This window comes from Bos indicus, chromosome 7 (assembly GCF_029378745.1).
Source record: "Bos indicus isolate NIAB-ARS_2022 breed Sahiwal x Tharparkar chromosome 7, NIAB-ARS_B.indTharparkar_mat_pri_1.0, whole genome shotgun sequence".
In the NCBI taxonomy this organism is placed as follows: Eukaryota; Metazoa; Chordata; class Mammalia; order Artiodactyla; family Bovidae; genus Bos; species Bos indicus.
In genome coordinates this window covers 51485982-51508197 of record NC_091766.1, presented here as the reverse complement: position 1 = coordinate 51508197, position 22216 = coordinate 51485982, and the positions used below count along the sequence as shown (strand labels likewise).

Sequence of the window (22216 nt, the reverse complement as noted above, 5' to 3'; positions counted from 1 at the left end):
GTAACTTTTTATTGGGCGGTGGCTCTCTAGGCGTATGGGCCAACTACTCGATATCCGGAAGTCCTCCGAGTCGAGGCTGTGGCCACCGCAGCCTATCTAGCCAGCAGTCAGTTCCAGTCAGCAGCAAGTATGGCTGATCGTGCGGCGCTGGAGGATCTGGTGCGAGTTCAGGGAGAGCGTGTGCGGGGCCTTAAGCAGCAGAAGGCCAGCGCGGAGCAGGTGCGACCCAGGCGGCGGAAGAGAGGACAAAATGAGGCCAGCGAGGACAGAGCGGGGGTGGTCTGCATAGAGGATAGGGATCTGGAAGAAGGGACTCGACTGGTAAATAGCACGACGGGCTGAGTGGGGAGGTAGTTGGGGTAGGATTTGGGAGAAGCAAAGCTAGGAGAAAGATATGCCCCACATCCTGATGAGGGAGGGATACTGAATGAATAGCGGGAGCGGGAGGGAGTGGCAGATGTGGTAGTCCAGCGCCTACTTTCCCTCCACAGATCGAGGAGGAGGTGGCAAAACTACTGAAACTGAAGGCACAGCTGGGCCCTGATGAAGGAAAACCGAAGTTTGTGCTCAAAACCCCCAAGGTAAATATTATGCCTTTAGGGAGCCTCCTAGAGGGTCCCTAATTCCACTCACAAGGACGCATATGCCTGCCCCCCTGAACCAGATCACTGAGGAGGATCTGAAATGTTGCAGAGGATACAGCAAGTTGCTCTTGGCGCCAGGCTGAACTGGACTCTATCTGAGTCATTCTGGGATGACAAAGTGATGAAAGAAACTAGGCCAGCTGGTTGCTTAGGGGAGTCTACTCCTCTTTTCATTCAGTAAATATTTACTGAGTGCTTACTGTGTTCCTAGCAGTGTACAAAACAGTGAGTTTACCATGGTGAACAATATAGCCTGCCCTCAGAGAGCTTGGGCTCCCCTGGTGGATCAGTGATAAAAGAATTTATCTGCAATGCAAGAGACACGGGTTCCATCCCTGGGTGGGGAAGATAACCTGGAGAAGGAAATGGGAACCCACTCCAGTATTTTTGCATTGGAAATCCCATGGACAGAGGAACCTGGTGGGCTACAGTCCATGGGTTCGCAAGAGCTGCACACGACTTAGCGACTAAACACACACACACACACACACAGAGCTTACATCCTACAATGGAAACAGACTTGGGAAGAAAAATAATCCCACACGTGGATATGTAATACAAGTTGTGTTAAGTTATGTAAAGAAATAGAAAGGATTCTCTGAGAAAAATAAGGGAGAACTGCAGAGTCTGAGGAAGTAATAGACCAGTTGATCTGTAGATGAGTGGGAGACAGCCAGGTGAAGAATGTGAGGAAGATAGGTCCAGGCAGGGTAGGGAAATCCTGAAGCAAGAAAGACTCTTGGTACTACCCAAGAACTAGAAAAAGACTTTATGTCTGGAATCAAATAGAGAAGGACAGTGGAGTGGAATGAAGTTGCTAACTCAGCCTCCATGATTTCAGTTCAGGTGACACTTTCTGTGAGTTCTATAAACCAGACTACTTACCCATCATCTAGGTACCTTGGCACTTCATAAATATTCTGTTATTGCATTTATTGCTGACCTTTCATTATTCACATGGTTGATTTAACCTGAGAGGCTGAAACTAGGTGCCTGGGACTAAATAGGTATTCAGTGAATGTATATGAAATTTACTTCCGCAGTAGGAGATGATTTGTCTTCCTTATGTTGAGATGTCACCTTTTAAGAGTAATTCTTTGGGCTCCTAAAATCATTGAGCTATTATTTTCTACATGTAACTCATTTCAGACATTAAAAAGACAGTGTAAAAACCCAAGGCAGTAACCATCAATAGCTATTCAAACTATTGGGTGAAAAGATTAATGGGGATTTATTGATAGATCAGGCTGGCCTCACCTAAACCCTATGATCAATCTTAGCATTGCTAAAAGTAGGACAACCAGATATTATATTCCACCAGATGTGATGCAATAAGAAGTACACAGCACCACCTATGAAGTGTTCTTGCCAAGAACAACTGAACCTGAATCTAATCAGTCTTCAGATCTAACCACCAGTTTACTAGAAATATGGGAAATGGAGGAACACATGTTAAATGACCACATTGAGTTTACTGTTAACCAAATCTAGAATAAGAAAAATTCTTTCAGAAAAATGACTCAATTTCCTCAACAAGAAAGGACAATTTAAAAAAAAGAAAATTGTTGCAGATTAAATAGACATGAGACACATCAACCCAGTACAAGGCATGAAGTTATTTAGAATCTGATTCAAACAAGCCAAGCATAAAAAGATATGACTGCAACAATTGGGAGTAATAAACATGGTTTGGGCACTATCTAAAGGGTTGCTGTTAGGTGGGCTGATCTTAAGTTGTGTTGGTTGTAAGAAAGGTATTACACTGCTTTGTTTTTTAATCTTTGTATGTTAGAAAATCATACTGAAATATTTGTAGATGAAAGTACATCTAGGATTTTTAATTTAAAATACTGCAGGAAAAAATGATGGGGCTTAGTCAAAAAATAGCAGATGTTGATAGTTGTTTAAGCGGGTTGGTAGATACCTGGTGGTTCAGTGTACTATTCTCTATAATGTGTGTTTGAAAATTTCCATAATATAATGTTAAAAGAAAAGGTGAATATAGTGAAGAGTTAATATCTACTGTAGTTTGTTGAAATACATTTCTTGACGTGTGATTCTTAGTTAACAAAAAACTCAATATTACAGGGAAAGGACTCTTTCAAGGGACCTTCCTGGTCAAAATTATTTTCATAATGTTACATGCCCTCATTTCATTTGCAATGAAGGTGCAAAAGCACTGGTGTGTAGAACTGCTGGTGTCTTAGCACAAATCAAGATGCTGGCATGGAGCTGTACTAACAGCCACTTTATGTTCTTTACTTTCAGAAACTCACAGGGGAAAAAAATTCAGTTTTACTTAAGAATGTCCTTGATAAAACAGTAAAAATTATTAATTTTATTGATTATTGACCCTTGAGTACACTTTTTTAATATTCTACATGATGTAATGGGAAGCACGCATAAAGCACTTCTGCTGCATCCCAAAATAGAAAAAATACTTGGTGCCATGTATGAATTATAAGCTGAACTAGCTGCTTTCTTCATGGAAAACCTTTTGTATTTGAAAGAAAAACTGAAAGATAAAACTATTGTGTTAAAGATCTGGATATCTGGCAGATCTTTTAACAAAAATGAATAAAGTAAACCTTGACACCTCAAGGGAAACATTCAACAGTATGTGTTGCCAGTAAAATAAAATTCAGGTGTTCAAGAGAAAGTTAGAACTTGTTATTTTCCACCATGAGCCTGACAGCTTCCCAACACTTAAAACTTTTTTGATGAGATCTATGGTGACATGAGGAGAAGGCAATGGCACCCCACTCCAGTACTCTTGCCTGGAAAATCCCATGGACAGAGGAGCCTTAGAAGGCTGCAGTCCATGGGGTTGCGAAGAGTTGGACACAACTGAGCGACTTTACTTTCACTTTTCACTTTCATGCATTGGAGAAGGAAATGGCAACCCACTCCAGTGTTCTTGCCTTGAGAATCCCAGGGACGGGGGAGCCTGGTGGGCTGCCATCTATGGGGTCGCACAGAGTCGGACACGACTGAAGCGACTTAGCAGCAGTAGCAGCATGGTGACATGAACAAATAGGATTTTCTGATATTGTATAATGAAGCATATCAACATTTGGAATATCTATATAACTGTTATCAAAAAACCAATATTTTCTAAATGACCAATGCATGATGTTATAAAATCATGCCTGGGTAAAACAGCCATTCCAAGTACAAGATAGAGTAACAGATCCTTTTAAATTGTAGTAAAATATAGATAACATAAAATTTGCCATTTCAGCCATTTTTAGGTGTACAGTTCAGTGGCATTAAGTACATTGATATTGTTGTGTGACTATCACCACTGTTCATCCTCCAGAACTTTTTTTACCATACCAAACTAAAATTCTTTACCCATTAAATGGGGTAGTGATACCCCATTCTACCATCCCTTGGTAAGTAGTGTTCTACTTTCTGTCTATGAATTCTGTGTTCCTTATAATGGATTTTATTTTATTTTTTTTTTTTTTTCCTTATAATGGATTTTAATGTGACAGTGTAAAAAGTTCATCGATGTAGTTTTAGATTCCACATTGTAACCAATCCTTAAGAAGCTTTCCCTAATCAGATTTTGGTGTAGTTTAAGAATATCTAAGTGAAAGTGGAGAGTGAAAAAGTTGGCTTAAAGCTCAACATTCAGAAAACAAAGATCATGGCATCCGGTCCCATCATTTCATGGGAAATAGATGTGGAAACAGTGTCAGACTTTATTTTTTGGGGCTCCAAAATCACTGCAGATGGTGACTGCAGCCATGAAATTAAAAGACACTTACTCCTTGGAAGGAAAGTTATGACCAACCTAGATAGCATATTGAAAAGCAAAGACATTACTTTGCCAACAAAGGTCCATCTAGTCAAGGCTATGGTTTTTCTAGTGGTCATGTATGGATGTGAGAGTTGGACTGTGAAGAAGGCTGAGCGCTGAAGAATTGATGCTTTTGAACTGTGGTGTTGGAGAAGACTCTTGAGAGTCCCTTGGACTGCAAGGAGATCCAACCAGTCCATTCTGAAGGAGATCAGCCCTGGGATTACTTTGGAGGGAATGATGCTGAAGCTGAAACTCCAGTACTTTGGCCACCTCATGAGAAGAGTTAGCTCATTGGAAAAGACTCTGATGCTGGGAGGGATTGGGGGCAGGAGAAGAAGGGGTCGACAGAGGATGAGATGGCTGGATGGCATCACTGGCTCGATGGACGTGAGTCTGAGTGAACTCCGGGAGTTGGTGATGGACAGGGAGGCCTGGTGTGCTGCGATTCATGGGGTTGCAAAGAGTCGGACACGACTGAGCAACTGAACTGAACTGAACTGAAAGAACTAAAGTTAGCTGAAAAGTTTATTCAGATATTCCTCCTTTTATAATTATACATCTCTTTAAGGCTAGATTTTCTTTATATACTCAACCAGAACAACATATCACTACAGAATTGAATGCAAAAAGCATATATGAGAATAAAGCTGACTTCTGTTAATCCAGACATTAAAGCTTTGCAAAAATGTAAATCATTGCCACTCTTCTCACCAAATCTTTTTGTTTTGGAAAGTAGTTACGTTTTCCTAAAATGTTATTTATGTTAACATGTAATGGATTTTCTTTTTTGTTAAGTGAATTAATATTTTTAAATGTTTGCAGTTTTAATTTCAAACATGATAAATATTGATAGGAATAATCAACTTTGGAGTCCTGAGTAAATAGTAGGAATATAAAGCGGTCCTACTTGTGAGTAGCATATAAAAGCCCAAACTAGAAGTTCTGACCTGAAAGAACAGAGTTCTAGTACTGGCTGCCATGAACCTGCTGAGTGGCCTTAAATAATGATTTAACGTCTCAACATGTTCTAATTCATTTAGTCAGTCCATGTCATAGGGCTATCAGAAACAAATTAAAGGTAAATAGTATTCACTAGGATTTTTTTTTTTTTTTTTTTACATCGCTCAGTTGTGTCTGACTCTTTGCGACCCCGTGGACTGTAGCCCACCAGGCTCCTCTGTCCATGGGATTTTCCAGGCAAGAGTATTGGAGTGGGTTGCCATTTCCTTCTCCATAGGATTTTTTTTTAAGGTATGCTGGGAGAGAATATTACTTGTAAAATTTGGAATTCAATGAGTTAAGCCAGTTTGAGTTGCTTATATTGCCTGTCATCAGGTAGATGTTTTCTGTTAGGCAGGGAAATGTTTTGTTATCCCAGAAAATGAGTTTAGGAAAATTAGAGAACAGAGTTCCAAGAATTCTGGCAGATAGAACCAAAGTAAAAGATGGGTCAAAATTTAGAAAGGTGAGAGCTAATGGGTGTGGTAGTTAATAGGGAATTGTTTGCACCTGTTTTACAACTCCCTGACCTGTAGGGAAATCTAAGTTTGGGACAGAGTTTTCATTCATCATCATTGAAGTCATACTTGTATATTTCTAGACTGTATTGTTCTTTATTTTTAAACTGCATCCTTGGTTCTCTGGCTGATTTTGACTCCAAGGGCACAAGAGATTATAGTCCCCGGCAGATGGCAGTTCGAGAGAAGGTGTTTGATGTAATCATCAGCTGCTTCAAGCGCCATGGTGCAGAAGTGATTGATACACCTGTATTTGAACTAAAGGTGAGAGACAGATGAGGAGAAATTATGTGGTGGAAGAATGGGAATACCAACAACAAAGAGGGTGGCAGGGGAGTGAGGCCCAAAGGCCTCTCTCTTATTGCAGACAAAGCTTGGTATTTTCTCCATGAGAAGGGGAATGGGACTGGCATAGAGGGAGAGGGCCTGCTTTTTATTTACCTTGGTTGCAGCCAGCAGCTTCCAAAAGAGAGCCCTTCTCAGCAGTGGAAGCTGTTATGGCTCCAGACTACCCTGAATTCTGTGTCACCTGTACCCAAGATGTTTCCTAGATACAAGCAGATCAAATGTATAAAGGATAAATACGCAACCAAGTCTCCTATTGATGGATCTTGAGGTGGTTTCTAGTCTATTAAAGAGCAGTTCTTTGCATCACTCCCTGCTTAAAACCCACTGGCTCCCAGTGCATTTATAATAAAATCTAAGCTCTTTACTCGGGCTTACAAGGCCCTACATGATGTGGCAACTGCCCACCTTTCTCTTCTCATCTCATGCTATTCTTCCCCTTGTCCACTTTGCTACCATGGTCTTTTTTTCTGTTCCTGGAACATACTAAATGTGCATATCATAGGGCCTTTGTTCTTGCTCTTCCCTCTTCCTGAGCTCCCTTTTTCCCCTAGCTCTTTGCATGACTTTAATTTCAGGCTAAATTAGACATGACAGATTTTCATTTCATATCTTAATTAAAAAGCCATTCCTCAAATAATCCTCTCCAATGCCTTTTCTAAAGGAACCCTTATCTAGCATATCAACCTATTTTATTTCCATTAAAGCAGCTATCACTATCAGAAATTATCTGTTAATTTGTTTCCTTGCATTAATGTACTGCCTGTCTCCTGTCATTACTTCAGAAGATCCAAGAGGGCATGGACTGCCTTTGTTCATGGATGGAGACACAGGGCTTAGAACAATGTCGGGTGCTAGTGGGCATTTATCTACAGGACAAATTCACGGAGATAGAATTTCTGCATCAAATGGTTGTACTCATTTCTATTTCTACCTAGATTAGTTTTGCAAGTGCTGCCATAACAAAATACCATAGACTAGGTGGCTTAAACAACAGAAATGTATTGCCAGGAAGCTGGAAGTCCAAGATAAGCTGTTGGCTCCTTCTAAGGGTCATGAGGGAAGGATCTGTTCCTGGTCTCTCTCCTTGGCTTTTAGACGGTGTCTTTTCCTTGTGTCTTCACATCATCTTCCCTCCTCTGTGTCCAGATTTCCTTTTTATAAGGAGATGAGTTTTATTGGATTAGGATTCACCCTAATGACCTCATTTTAGCTTAGTTATTTCTTTAAAGACCCTGTCCCCCAATAGAGCCCTAATCTGAGGTGACTGGGGGTTCAATATATGAATTTTAGAGGAAATGTAAGTTGAAATCAGTCATCATTATAATGGGTTTTGTTTTTAAAACTTCCTTTTAAATTTTTAAATTTATCTTTGTGATCACATTTCTTTTTCTCCAGGAAACACTGACTGGAAAGTATGGAGAAGACTCTAAGCTTATCTATGACTTGAAGGACCAGGGTGGGGAGCTGCTCTCTCTTCGATATGACCTCACTGTATCTTTTTAAACTTTGGATGGATTGGCCCTCACTGGGCTGGGGCTTTTTCCAGCCTCAGGTTTGAGGGCAGCTAGACATAGTTGGGATCAAATATAATCTTGCAGCCAGGGAAATTCTTTCTCTAAAGCAGGAACTGGACTTTGGCTAAACAGAGCATAGCTAGCCTTAGAAGACTTCTGAAATCCTGAGTGAGATCTCAGCTTTATGTCAGGGTCCAGTTCTGACTCTGGCAGCAATCCCCTGGCTTCAGAATACATCTCCCTTGTCCTGTCTAATGGATGGTGTTCTCCTTAATTGACCAAAAGCCTGTTTCCTTTATCTCCAAGCTATGTCAGAGAATCATCTGCTTAGACATCGCTGAATAGGGCCTCCTTTCTGCTCCCCGGTCAATCCGCCCACCCCTCTGCTGTGCTTACCACGGCCCCAAAAGAAAAGAGCCTTAATATTTTTTGAGACTTCAGCTGCCCCTGTGGTAACAGAGTTGATTCTTGCTGATGTTCAGAAATGCTGTTAATCTTACAAGTGGTAGTTTTAGGGGTGGGGTTAGACCCCAGCTTGGTGAGAATCATCAACTTCCAGACTGTGATAAGTGGGCCATTCTTCTTAACTTTGTCATTAGGTTCCTTTTGCTCGATACTTGGCAATGAATAAACTGACCAACATTAAACGCTACCACATAGCAAAAGTATATCGGCGGGATAACCCAGCCATGACCCGAGGCCGATATCGGGAATTCTACCAATGTGTGAGTATGCGGGCAGGCTGGGTAAGGCAGGAGTCCCTCAAGCTAGTAGAACCTATTGAGTACTCATGGTGTCCTAAACAAACTAGATGCCCCAGATAATGCTAACCCTAAGATTTCTTTAGTATTTTCACATGCAATACAGGGGTTATTCTCCTCATTTTACATATGAGTAAACTTGAGGCTCAGGAAGATGAAGAGACTATAGGGATAAGAAAGGCAAAGTTAGGACCAGAAGTCTTGGTCCAGTGCTCTTTATATTAAATCACAGTGATAGGATGACAGCAAAGGATGAGGAAATTGGATTTGAGGTACTGTCATCCAGACTGGTGGCAGAGCTTCTAAATGAAGAGAGAAAATGACTGAGGCCAGGTAACTCCCCCGACAACAGTGGAAGGAAATAAGGACAAATATTGAAAGGAATAGCCCAGTAGATGGGAAGAAAACCAGGCCTGGTAAAGAGACCCAGGAAGGCTGGGGTTTTCCTCTGGGCTGACAGTCAGACAGAAAATGAAGAATGTGGCCTGCATGTGAATGCAGTAAGGCCTCCTTCATGGAAAGTAGAGCTCCCAGGAGCCCTCCCTCAAGGCCCTTGAGGACCCCTAACTACGCCTCTCCCCACAGGATTTTGACATTGCTGGGCAGTTTGACCCCATGCTTCCTGATGCAGAGTGCCTGAAGATCATGTGTGAGATCCTGAGTTCACTCCAGATTGGCGACTTCCTGGTCAAGGTCAGAGCTGAGTGGAGCTGCGGGGGGGCAAAGCTGGGCCTGGCCTCTCCCAGGGGAAGGTCCTGGTTCAGAGGCAACAGGAGCGTAAGCATCCAGCACTGTAAAGGGCCATGTAAAGAGATTCCTTACGTGCCTTGAATCACTGTAGGTGAATGATCGGCGCATCTTAGATGGGATGTTTGCCATCTGTGGTGTTCCAGATAGCAAGTTCCGCACCATCTGCTCCTCTGTGGACAAGCTGGACAAGGTAACCACCAAACACTTGACTGTTCTTTTCCCAGGTCCAACCTTGCCCTGAGATATGGAAAAGATTAGGAGAGAGAGGGCCCTGCCTCTATGCCCACAGAGGAAGAGTAGCTCCAGGATATACGTTGACAGGCAGCTTCTGCTCAAGACACCCCCTGAAGAGGGCTTATACTTGCTCTGCCCTGGGGAAGCTGTCCAGGGTTCCCTGACCCGTATGTGTCTGCCCAGGTGTCCTGGGAGGAAGTAAAGAATGAGATGGTAGGAGAGAAGGGCCTGGCACCTGAGGTGGCTGACCGCATTGGGGACTACGTCCAGCAACACGGTGAGAAACAAAGCCTGCCTCCCGAGCAGCCATCCCACTGCCCTCACGCTAAAGCTGAAATTCCTTTTTGTATGTGTACATGCATAGGAGAAAGAGAGAGAGAGGAGTGTGTGAGTGTGTATGCATACATGTATCTTTTTCTTCTTGTCAGTCTAGTTCACAGATCTGTCTCCCCAGGTGGAGTATCCCTGGTGGAACAGCTGCTCCAGGATCCTAAACTGTCCCAGAACAAGCAGGCCCTCGAGGGCCTGGGAGACCTGAAGCTGCTATTTGAGTATCTGACCTTGTTTGGCATTGCTGACAAGGTGAGTCAGGTTGGGATGGAAGCCTCAGCTGAGCTCTGGGGCTGAAGGCCGGCCCTTGAGCCTCGTCTGATATTGACCATATTCTTCTCCCCCCAGATCTCCTTCGACCTGAGCCTTGCTCGAGGACTGGACTACTATACCGGCGTGATCTATGAGGCAGTGCTGCTACAGCCCCCAGCCCGAGCAGGGGAAGAACCCCTGGGTGTGGGCAGCGTGGCTGCTGGAGGGCGCTATGATGGGCTGGTGGGCATGTTTGATCCCAAAGGGCGCAAGGTGCCCTGTGTGGGGCTCAGCATTGGAGTAGAGCGGATCTTTTCCATCGTGGAGCAGAGGCTGGAGGTAGGGCTTGGGGCTGGGTGGAGGAAATTCTGGATAGTTGGTGGCACCTGAGCTATCTTCTTTGATCTCTAAGGAGGAAGTAGTACTGCACTGGTCAAGAAGCATCTTTGCAAAGAAAGGGAGAAGACAGTTGCTGTCCTTTAGACTCTCACCCTAATATAGGCCAGCTTGATGGATCTTTAATCATTCTTTCTTCACAAAATCCTTTGCTCTGGGTCCCTACTTTGCTCAGAGCTGTCAGAAATCCAGGCCAATATATCTAAAGACCTGGATCTTTCTCATAATACAGAACACTTAATATTTTACTCCTCTGTGCTTGGGCACTGTGCTTCATGCTTTTCATGCACTGTCTAAAAAACTTCTTAAACAGCCTTCTGAGGGTAGTAGTAGTAGTAGTTTAGTCGCGAAGTCATGTCTGACTCTTGTGACCCTATGGACTGTGGCCTCCCAGGCTCCTCTGGCCATGGGATTCTCCAGGCAAGAATACTGGAGTGGGTTGCCATTTCCGTCTCCAGGAGATCTTCCCAACCCAGGAATCAAACCCAGGTCTCCTGCATTACAGGCAGATTCTTTACCAACAGCTATGAGGGAAGCCCAAGAAGGTAGCTACTTTTATTATTGACATTTTTCAGACAAGGAAACTGAAGATTATAGATAAAATAATTTGCCAAAGGTTTAAGTGGCACAGTCAGAATTTGAATGCAGGCAGTCTAACTCCAGTCTTGCTCCCAGTCACTCTGATACTATCTCTAAGTGGGAAGCATGTATCTGAGGCTCTGGGATCCTTGAGATGGCTATCTTGACTCTCCAGCACCTACAGTAATGTGAGGAAAGCCCTTCGTGGCCTCAGGCCCACTTCTGTTGCTACTGTTCTTGGGTAACCTTCCCACTGCTCCCATCCTTTTCTTGAGGTCACTGTTTTCCAATTGAAGTTCCAACGGGCAGCTTATATTGTAAGAACAATAGAAATAGTTTTCCATAAAAAGTAACAGGCAGCAGCAGCATTCTTCTCCCCTCCATCCACACCCCTCCTATGGCTTTAGAGTAAGAGACAGTCTCTTGACTGTCAGTGCTAGAACTGCTAGGGGTGATTGGATTGCCTGTGTGAATGCAGAATATCACTTCCTTATGATGGATCCACAAGATAGTAGATGGAGATAAGCTTGTTCATAAACTGTACATAAGCTACCTTTGTGTGTGCTCAGTCACTCAGTTGTGTCCAACTCTTTGTGATCCCATGGAGTGTAGCCCGCCAGACTCCACAGTCCATGGAATTTTCCAGGCAAGAATACTGGAGTGGGTTGCCATTTCCTTTAAAAGCTACCTTTACCCTCCATTATTTATTCTGGGAAGTCATGCATAAGCCACTCAGTTCATTTCTTATTCTTCTAAGAGCTAATTTTTGCCCAATTGCTAGATGAGAAAAGACTAGCCTGCCCTGATGGAGTTGGGGCCTGCTCTCAGAATACTGACAAGAGCCTGCTCTGTTTGCTCACTGAAGGTGTTGTAAAGGTTAGCTCAGCTCTTTCTTAACTCTTTTCTAGGCCTTGGAGGAGAAGGTACGGACCACAGAGACACAGGTGCTTGTGGCATCTGCACAGAAGAAGCTGCTGGAAGAGAGACTGAAGCTCATCTCAGAGTTATGGGATGCTGGGATCAAGGTAGAGGAGGCAAGCCCCCCGGTGGCAGCAGATTTGGGAATGCTGAACACACACGAAATAAAAGCTTATCCATAATGGCCCTGCCATTCCTATGATTTCTTGGGGTGAAGATCAGAGCGAGGGGCCCCAAGAAGGTTGTCCCTGAGGATTGCAGAAGCCAGCTTTTTTTCTTCCCTGGTCCCCCGCAGGCAGAACTGCTCTACAAAAAGAACCCCAAGTTACTGAATCAGCTGCAGTACTGTGAGGAGACAGGCATCCCACTGGTGGCCATCATTGGTGAGCAAGAGCTCAAGGATGGGGTCATCAAGCTGCGCTCAGTGGCCAGCAGGGAAGAGGTAAGTAGGTGGGCAGGAAGGGGGAGGGACACGGAATGAATGCCATTTCTCAATGCAGCGGCCCATTCAAGACCTAAGCAAAAGCCTGGCATTCGTAGTAGCCCCCTAAAGGACTGAGGGGGTAGCATGATACTATGCTTATGGTCTCCATCCCCACATACCCTGTGTCTCTCTGGCTTCCCTAGGAAGCACTGTCTCCCCTGACGTGTTTGACTGGGTTCCTGCTCCCAGCGGAGCCAGGCCTGATGACTAGAAGAAGACATGGGCGCTCAGCAGTGGAACACAAGATGCTCATACCACCTTGTCCTTCCTTCCTGGCCAGGTGGACGTCCGAAGAGAAGACCTTGTGGAGGAAATCAAAAGGAGAACAAGCCAGCCGCTTTGCATCTGCTGAGTTGAGCAAACTATCAGAAGAAAGTGGGACTCACACTATTTAAGGCTAAGATAAGACTCTGCATACCTACTTCAACAGCTTTGCACATTTCTGTCCCAACAGGAAGACCTGAAAAGTGGTCAGAACAGAGACTTTTTTATTTTTATTATGATTATTTTATTTGTAATCACAGACAAAAATGGTCAGGTACTATACCATTTATCCATATGGCTCTGAGGGCTTAGTAGTCCTGCCTGTGTCCCTGGGCTACAGGGACCTGGCCCAAGATGGTCTCTTCTGCAGAGCCCTACAACCGGGTAGAGGGAACGCTCCCCACAACCAGCCTTGGAAGGTCCAATAAAATGCCTCAACCACTGGAGCCTGTCTGTGTCACTGCCTGCCGCCTAGCCCTGCCTTCCTGGTCAGAGTCTGGGTCTCCCACTGCGACCACTTCAGCGGTAGAAAATGGGGAGAGACACTTAACAGTAGCCCCCATGGGCTCTTCTGCAGGGTGGAGGGTGTCCCGGACGTCCTCACCTGTATGTTGCCTCCATCCTGCCAGTCTGCAAGCCATTTTTGAAGAGGTGGAGCTGTCTGCAGACCCACTCGCTAGGGTCTCTAGCTTTCACCTGCGGGTGCGAGGTTCGAGCGGCGCAAGTTCGGCGGATACCCCACCCCCTTGGTGGGCGGGGTCGTGCTCAGAGCCAATGAGAGCTTGGGGGGTAGTGGGGTAGGGAAGCTTCCAGATAGGCAGATAAGAAGATTATAAAGGGGGTACGAGTGAGCCAGCTGGGAAGCCATGCAGTCCAAACGCGAATGTGAGGTAAGTGGTTGGCTACCAGAAAGTCCATGAACCCTGGGCATCACTGGCGAGACGGGGACGGGCGCGGCAGTCCGCCATTCCAACCCACCCTTTTCCCCTCAGCTGTGGTGTGAGAGGGTGAATCCCGAAAACAAGGCGGCGTTGGAGGCGTGGGTCAGGGAGACGGGCATCCGGCTGGTGCAGGTGAACGGGCAGAGAAAGTATGGCGGGCCACCCCCAGGTAAGGTCTTACCAGCCGTATGCCTGCTAGGGGGCTAAGCCAGCCTCTACGGCCCCGACTCGCCGCGTTCAGGGGAGGGAGGGGCCTACCCCGAGGCTCCACTCGGAGTTGAGTAGGAAACCCCAAGCTACCCGTTACACGCACTCCCCAGCCCAAGCAGATGAAATTTATAATCTGTGCCTTCCCACCCACCCGCCCCCTCGAGGAAGGGAGCAAGTCTAGTCTTAAAATGCCAGTCCCATTGGTAATTCAGTCACTCGATTATGCCGACGACCCGGAGGATTACGGGTGTTTTACCCATTTCACAAACGTGTGCACACGTACTCCCTCACGCGCTCGGTCCCTGGACCCCGACCCAGGAACTATCCGGTTGGATGACGGTGCCCTTCTCCACCCTCTTCTCCCAGGATGGGTGGGCAGCCCGCCGCCGGCCGGGTCGGAGGTGTTTATCGGGCGGCTGCCCCAGGACGTGTACGAGCACCAGCTGATTCCACTGTTCCAGCGCGTGGGCCGCCTCTACGAGTTTCGTCTGATGATGACCTTCAGCGGCCTGAACCGCGGCTTCGCTTACGCCCGCTACAGCTCGCGGCGCGGCGCCCAAGCCGCCATCGCCACGCTGCACAACCACCTGCTGCGGCCGTCCTGCCCGCTGCTCGTGTGCCGCAGCACCGAGAAGTGCGAGCTGAGCGTGGACGGGCTGCCGCCGGGCCTGAGCCACCGCGCGCTACTCCGCGCGCTGCAGCCGCTGGGACCCGGCCTGCAGGAGGCGCTGCTGCTGCCTAGCCCCGGGCCGACGCCCGCACAGATAGCACTGCTCAAGTTCAGCTCGCACCGGGCCGCAGCCATGGCCAAAAAGGCCCTGGTGGAAGGTAGGACTGGAGACCGCGGGGGACCGATTGGTTGGGAGCAAACACTATGCCGGGCACTTTACCTGTACAGGTCAGCATAGTTCAAAAAGCGGGTTAAAGAGGCTAGAGCTTAGGGTCAAATTTGAGACAGACTACTTGGCCTCACGTTTTTATATTTTTACTGGTCCTACCAGCTATCAGTGACCTAAACGTAACACTTTCCATGCATTATTTCCTGACTTAACCCTCCTCACGGTAATGAAACAAAACGTTGGCCCTCTTGAGATTGGAGACTGGTTTAAGAAAAATTGACTTGCCGGAGGCAATCAACTGAGCTTACCTTTTACACATTGTAGAACCTGCTTCCTGAGACTGAGAATAATTAAACAGCTTTTAGCACATTCTTTTGTTCTTGGCAAGTTCTTGGCAAGTATTCATGGTAAAGTTTAGCTATTATGATGGTTATGAGGTAGGCAAAGCCTGCCATCAACCAGTACCCCAAGGGAACTTAGAAGGTAGCAGTTATTAGGTCCCTTTGTAAATAAACACAGTGAAGCCTGGAGAAGTTATTTAACTTTAAGTTGCCTGGGGTCACAGGCTTCCCTGGTGGCTCAGTGGTATAAGAATCCAACTGCCAGTGTGGGAGACACAAGAGACAGGAGTTTGATCCCTGGTTCAGCAAGATCCCCTGGAGGAGGAAATGACCACCACTCCAGTATTGCCTGGGAAATCCCTTGGACAGAGGAGCCTGCTGGACTACAGTCAGTGGGGTTGCAAAGAACCAGACACAACCAAGCATACACACATGCACACTTGGGTACCACCACCAGGAAATGGGAAGGTTAGAAATTAAATAGGCTTATGTGACTCCAGGGGCTTCCCTGGTGGCTCAGATAGTAAAGAATCTGCCTGAAGTGCAGGAGACCCAGGTTCTATTCCTGGGTCGGGAAGATTCCCTGGAGAAGGAAATGGCAACCCACTCCAGTATCTTTGCCTGGAGAATTCTGTGGACAGAGGAGCCTGGTGGGCTACACGCCATGAGGTCACAAAGAGTTGGACATGACTGACCAACGAACAGATTAAAAAGATGTGACTCCGAAGGACTGAGTCTGGGAGTTTAGGCCCGGGGCTTAGACCTACCCTGTTTGTCTTTTTCCTGCAGGGCAGTCCCACCTCTGTGGAGAACAGGTGGCTGTGGAGTGGCTTAAGCCAGACCTGAAGCAGCGACTCCGCCAGCAGCTCATGGGTACCTCGCTACAGTGCCTACAGCCTGAGGGCAACCGATTAGCCCTGGCCAGGGACCAGGGGCTCGAGTTCCAAGGGTCTCAGGTTGCCTTGCAGCTGCTGTGCCAACGGATGAAGCTGGGCAGCCCAGTGTTCCTCACCAAGTGTTTGGGCACAAGCCCTGCTGGCTGGCACCGCTTCTGGTACCAGGTGGTGATCCCCGGGCATCCGGTGCCCTTCAGTGGCCTCATCTGGGTTGTGCTGACCCCAGATGGGCAGGATGGGCATGAGGTGGCTAAGGATGCAGTATCTGCACGGCTGCTGGAAGCAATGAGTGAGTCTAGGGCCAGCCTCCTTTGGTCTACTGGGGCTGAGGCAGGAGGTACCATGGTTCAACAGTGACCTTATCCTCTCCACAGGGAGCCTTTGTCTGCACCCAGCCCAGCAGGCCTGGGCAGCCACTATCTGACTCCAAGAAGGGGAGGAGCATAGGCCCTGCCCTAGACTTGACACAGCCTCCCAGCTGGGGCAGGGCCCCAGAACACCTGGGGGCAGCTCAGGTTTGGCCAAAGTTGTGGTGAGGGAACTTCCCTTCTCCCATTCTGGGGTTTCATTGGACCCCAAGGTGTTCTATGTCACACACACATACACACACACACACACACACACATACCCTCTCTCCTCCTCCCACAGTTTAGTATGAATCTTTGTTTCTTATTTCCCTGTTTTGTCTTCTTTGTTGAAGTTTTTATTTGAGGGCTGGTGGAACCAAAGGGTCAAACATCTGCCTTTGCCCCCACCACTTGGTTATGGTTTTGGTGTATGTGTAGTTTTGAATTCTTCTATGCTGGTTGTATTTATATTAAACCCCTGGTTGGTGTATACCTGTGTCTGTGCTGTCTTGCCCCAACTGTGGGCTTTGTCTTACACTGGTGGAGTGAGCAGCTGCTACAAAGCCAGTACTTCCTCACAGCAGTGTGCTGATCCTGAGCATCTTCTTGTGCTGCACAAAAGGATAATTTCAATTCCCAGCCTCTCTAGGGATCCAACCCAGAAAACAAGACTTTTGTCCACTGAGAACCCATCCTGAGGTTCAGCTCATCCCTTCAGTCACTGTCATCCTCACTCTCCTCCTCCTCCAGAGTTTTGGCATCCTCTCCCTCTTCCCTCAGTCCTGCAAAGAAGTCATCAGTGCTCCAGGCCTTGCTGCTCAGTGCCCGCAGTGGTCCTCCCTTTTTCTTGCGTCGGCGGTAGTCATCCACCACCAGAGCCCGCAGCTGGGCCATGTCCCAAAACTTGAGTCGCTGGTCATGGCCACTGCTGGCCAGGAAACAGCCGCAGTGGGAGAGAGCTAGGTTCTCTACAGGCTCCTCAGCATGCTGGCCCACACTGCCTACCACTCGGTTCGGCAGGATGTTGACAGCCCTAGGCAGAAAGAAAAGTGTTGGGTATGGGTTGGTTAGGTCTGCCCTTCCTATGACTTGAAGGCCATCTGGTTTCTCTCACCTGATGACTCCATCAGTAGAGCCAGCACACAGCAGACTCTCTGTCACTGGAACCATGCAGTCAATGGACTCGGCTCTCAAGGCAAAGCGGTCACTTGTGGCCCCAAAGCCATCCCAGTTGAAGAGGTAGATGGTACCTTCACTGGAGCCACATGCCACCTTCCTCCCATACTGCAGGGAAACAGGGCAAAACAGGTTTGTGGAGCCACATCAGATCAAGTCCCTCACACCTTCATCCCACCCAACCCAGTTGTACTTTCATAAGTGTAACAGAGGTGAGGTCTCCAGACTGGGGCTCAGAGAGCAACTCAAACCGGCGTCGCTTGATGTTGAAGACACCGAGGCAGCCATCTCCACTGTAAAGAGAGCACAGCAGCAGGACTGGCTGGAGGCACTCACTGAGGGAGGCGTGTGATACAGGAGAAGGGTGGGACACAGCTTTGGGGCTGTACCTGGCTGTCAGCAGCAGTTTCTTGTCGGGATCCAGAGCCATGTCAGCAATGTACTCCTCATGCTGCCGCATATCCATTAAGGGGCCCTCCTTCCTTTGGTCCCAGAGGCGGATGCCACCTGTATCATCCCCAGTGGCCAGAACATTCTCATCCACCAGCAGCAGACTGTTGATGGGGGCACTAGAGACATAGATACAGAATTTCCTGGAGCACCTCTGTCCCAGTAGGGATGTACTGATCAATTCTTACCCTTTATCTCAAAACACAATAGGCTTCCCCTTACCCATGAGCCTTGGAAATGCGTCTTTCCAGTCGGCCCAGCTCCACATCTAGAAAATGGATGGCTTTGTCCTTGGAGACAGTAACAAGTTCTGGTGGGGGAAATGCCCAGGTCATGGTACTGTTCATTGCTCCCTTCCCACCACCACATTGCTGGCGGTCTTCCCTAATACTCACTCTGCCCATCTTCAGAGAAGACAACGGCTCGACAGGACTTGAGGTGGTGACCTGAGGACCAGAGCTCCTTGGTTTCTCCCTCTTGGCAGGAGTAGGAAAAGCTGGGGAGAACAGAAGAACAATGAATGACCCCAGACCTCACCTGGCAGTGTAGGACCAACTAGCCAACTTTCAATCTACCTAGGAGTTACTCATTGTACACCTCCAAGCCCAAGGAGCATACCATCCCATTCTCCCATTTTCAGTGAGCTTCAAATGTTAGATCTTTTTTTCACTCAATGTATGTTTTGGGACCTCATCCAACCCCCATCCCTCTTCATCATTGGAAACCCTAGCCTGGAGAAAGATTAGGTATGAATCACTCTGGAAGTCCAAAACTAACAACAGAAGAACAGGCCAGAGGTTGGAAATGTAAAGATTAATAAAGACAGAGAACTTGCACTCCAGGTCTATGGAGCTAAGTGTGAAAGTGTTAGTTACTCAGTCGTCTACAACCCCACGATCCCATGGAGTGTAGCCCACCAGGTTCCTCTGTCCATGGAATTCTCCAGGCAAGAATAATGGAGTGGGTACCCATTCCCTTCTCCAGGATCTTTCTCACCCAGGGATCAAACCCAAGTCTCCTGCACTGCAGACATATTCTTCACAGTCTAAGCCACCATTGAAGCCCAGGGGAGCTAAGAGAAGCCACAATTAATTATAGTACATTGTGACCACATGCTGAAATAGTGGTAGGATGAAAAGGCAGAGAGAACAGAGAGGTACCAGCCTGTAAGCTCAGCTTTGAGGCAAGTACCTGTCCAGAGATTATCCACAGTGCCTGCCTCAGCAGATTTTCAAAAAGGGTCCAATAAATGTTCTGTCCCAGTGCCTAACATGAAAAAGCTGCTTAATAAATATTCACAAACTGAATGAATGCCTTGGAAGGGAAGAGAGTCTTGGAAAGCTAACCACGTTGATGACACCTGAGTTGGATCATGAAGAATAAGTAGTTCACCTGGCAGAGAACAAGGGGCAGATATTGGAGATAGATGCTGATGTCCTTCCCAAGGCAGAAAAAAGGGATGAGGAGAGTTCAAGTGGCAAGAGAGGTATGGCTATATCTTGAAAGATGAGCTGAACTGGGCTTAAAACAATCATGCAGGCCAAATAGAAGTCTGAATTGAATTCTTTGGGCAAAAGGAACCTCTCTGGAATGGTCATGAGTTAACTTCAAGGCCTCCAGAAGGCAGTGGCTGAGGGTAGGAAGAGGAGATAAACAGAAGACATGAGGGGTATGAAGAAAGGTGACTCCCAAGTACCTGACACTGTAAACATGGACAGAAATAGTAAACCTCTTTACAAAATAAGTATTACTGTTATTTTGTTTTTTTCTGGCTGTGCCACTCAGCTAGCGAAATCTTAGTTCCCCAATCAGGGATGGAAACTGGGACCCTGGCAGTGAAAGCAGCAAGTCCTAACCACTGGACCACCAGGGAATTACCCCTTGTTCCCACTTGCAAAGATTAAAAAAAAAAAAATTTAACTTGCCCAAGGACACTGTAGCTAATGAGGGGTTTGGGATTTAAATCCATTAAGTAAATCTGATAGAACAACTCTCCTGGTTAGGGCCTTCAATGATTTTTCACTGCTTCCAGCTTATATTTTTTATTCAAAAAGCAAACATGTGTTGAGCACTCACCCTGGGCTAGAAGCAGCAGACATAATGAGAACTAAACAGACTACAGATTATACACTCCAGAACACTGTATTTCAAACTCTAGTCGTGACCCATTAGTGAGTCAGTATTTTCTGTATGCCCACGATTACAATAGGATAAAATAAACCAGAAAATATCAAAGTGCACCACACAAAACATAAAAGGTATTTTTCCTGTGGGGCGAGGTCAAAAAAGTTAAATTTTTTTTTTTTAGTGGAGGAGAAAGCATTCAAATTATTACACAAATTACACATCATTATGCAGTTTAGGAGCAAAAGGTATCTGGTGCCAAGGCAGCATCTAACTGATAATCTAATTTAGTCTGCACCACCTTGGAAGAGTGAGGAGATGCTGAGAACTCTGGGACAATAGGTTCAAGAGGGAAATTCCAGACAGAATGATAATGTGCAAAGGAGCTGAGCCTTCAAGGTGCATTTTTTATTTATTTATTTATATATATATTTTTTTATTTGAAGCAGCTTTATTCAAGTAAGTTAAGTCAAATAAGCTAAAGAAGGTGAATGCATTTTGTAAAATGTAAAACAATGTGCAAATTCAAGTGAAATCAGTAATGCTGCTGCTACTGCTGCTAAGTCACTTTAGTCGTGTCCGACTCTGTGTGATCCCATAGACGGCAGCCCACCAGGCTCCGCCGTCCCTGGGATTCTCCAGGCAAGAACACTGGAGTGGGTTGCCATTTCCTTCTCCACAAGGTGCATTTTTTAAAAGGTAACAATGAATAAGCACAGAAAGCAAAAAAACTGAACAAGGGCCAGAAGGTCAAGGCCCTTAACCAGATTAAGGAATCTGAATCCTAAAAACAAAGGTAAACTATTGAAGGGTTTTAATCAAGGAAGTGAAGGGGTCGGATCTGTGTTTTTAAAAAATCAGTTAAAATGGGCAAGAAGGGAAAGCAGGGGGCCCAGCTGGTCCTGTTTCAGAATCAATACATATTTCGGTGGGAAGTAAGTGTCTTGAAGGCCTAGTTGTTCCGCTACTTCTCCGGGCTCCGTCAGGGCATTCCAGCCACTCTTTCAGTTCTTTTAAGAGATTTGTGTGGTAACCTGCTTAAAGCCGAACGTTATTAAACGAACTGGACATGATTTAAGTCTTGTAAACTTAATCTCCCCGTAACTTTCTTTCCTTATCCCAGCTCCATTCCTGAGGAGCTTCCAGACTGAGCAGCCCTAGACCCACCACACTCTTCACGCCCCCATCTCTGCCCTGCACTTACACAAACACGTCCCCGTCCACGTCCCCCGCTGCCAAAAGGTCGCGGGCCGGATGGAACGCCAGCCCACTAGCCGGAGCCTCCAAGACGATATCTTCCGGAGTGTCCCGGATCCGGGCTGGGGCTTCCGTGGCGTCGGGATCCTCCTCGTCGCTCCCATCCTCCGCGGCCCTCTCCTCACACATGCGGTCCATGCACCAGATGACCTGAGCCGCGAAGGAAACGGGAAGTGAACCCAAGAACTAGCTACAAAGAAGTAGGAATGGCCCAGACAACCGCTTCAGGATTGAGGGGCTGGACAGGAAGTGGCGTTTAGGCGTTCTCCGTAACCCGGAAGAGGCGGAGCCAGACTCGCTGGTAAGTGAAAACGAACGGAGGAGCTCGGCCGCTTAAGCCCGGTACTTCCATGCGTTGCAATGGAGAGTTGCTGGGCTGGCTATACAGCACAACCCTCAACCCCCTGCTTGGCCTCTTCACCCGGAGATGGGAACTGCGTTTTCCTGATCCAGGCTGACAGCCATAAGGAAGGCTAAGCCGGGAAGAACTGATGCTTTTGAATTGTGCTGGAGAAGACTTGAGAGTGCCTTGGACATGAAGGATATCAAACCAGTCAATCTTAAAGGAAATCAACCCTGAATATTCATTGGAAGAACTGTTGCTGAAGCTCCAATACTTTGGCCATCTGATGCGAAGAGTCGACTCTCTGGAAAAGACCCTGATACTGGGAAAGATTGAAGGCAAAAGGAGAAGAGGGCGACAGAGAATGAGATGGTTAGGTAACATCACAGATTCAATGGACATGAATTTGAGCAAACTTCAGGAGATAGTGAAGGACAGGGAAGCCTGACGTGCTGCAGTCCATGGGGTTTCAGAGTCAGACACGACCTAGTGA

General features: G+C 46.8%; 3 protein-coding genes across 5 annotated transcripts; 2 read left to right on the top strand and 1 right to left on the bottom strand.

Moving 5' to 3' along the window:
• Positions 1 to 59: 59 nt before the first annotated feature.
• On the top strand, positions 60 to 13245 carry HARS1 (histidyl-tRNA synthetase 1). 2 transcript variants are annotated; one of them, XM_019965061.2, is made up of 13 exons: positions 60 to 219; positions 492 to 581; positions 6114 to 6233; positions 7713 to 7808; positions 8431 to 8556; positions 9178 to 9285; positions 9434 to 9532; positions 9760 to 9853; positions 10031 to 10158; positions 10255 to 10497; positions 12042 to 12158; positions 12347 to 12493; positions 12816 to 13245. In XM_019965061.2, exons 1-13 carry the CDS (start codon positions 130 to 132, stop codon positions 12885 to 12887), a joined length of 1530 nt encoding a protein of 509 aa, XP_019820620.1. In that variant the 5' UTR covers positions 60 to 129; the 3' UTR covers positions 12888 to 13245. The 2 variants fall into 2 exon arrangements, with proteins under 2 accessions (XP_019820620.1, XP_019820619.1); XM_019965060.2 differs by having other exon boundaries at positions 12679 to 13245.
• A 132-nt stretch (positions 13246 to 13377) lies between these two features.
• DND1 (DND microRNA-mediated repression inhibitor 1) lies at positions 13378 to 16863 on the top strand. 2 transcript variants are annotated; one of them, XM_019965064.2, is made up of 4 exons: positions 13378 to 13689; positions 13792 to 13909; positions 14317 to 14778; positions 15920 to 16863. In XM_019965064.2, the coding sequence occupies exons 1-4, from the start codon at positions 13666 to 13668 to the stop codon at positions 16381 to 16383; spliced, it is 1068 nt and encodes a 355-aa protein (XP_019820623.1). In that variant the 5' UTR covers positions 13378 to 13665; the 3' UTR covers positions 16384 to 16863. The 2 variants fall into 2 exon arrangements, with proteins under 2 accessions (XP_019820623.1, XP_070649818.1); XM_070793717.1 differs by having other exon boundaries at positions 13378 to 14778.
• WDR55 (WD repeat domain 55) lies at positions 16707 to 21644 on the bottom strand. The gene is made up of 7 exons (XM_019965063.2): positions 21328 to 21644; positions 18395 to 18495; positions 18222 to 18309; positions 17939 to 18118; positions 17743 to 17842; positions 17488 to 17657; positions 16707 to 17406 (listed from the first exon to the last, which is right to left on the bottom strand). Exons 1-7 carry the CDS (start codon positions 21516 to 21518, stop codon positions 17088 to 17090), a joined length of 1149 nt encoding a protein of 382 aa, XP_019820622.2. The 5' UTR covers positions 21519 to 21644; the 3' UTR covers positions 16707 to 17087.
• Positions 21645 to 22216: the final 572 nt, after the last annotated feature.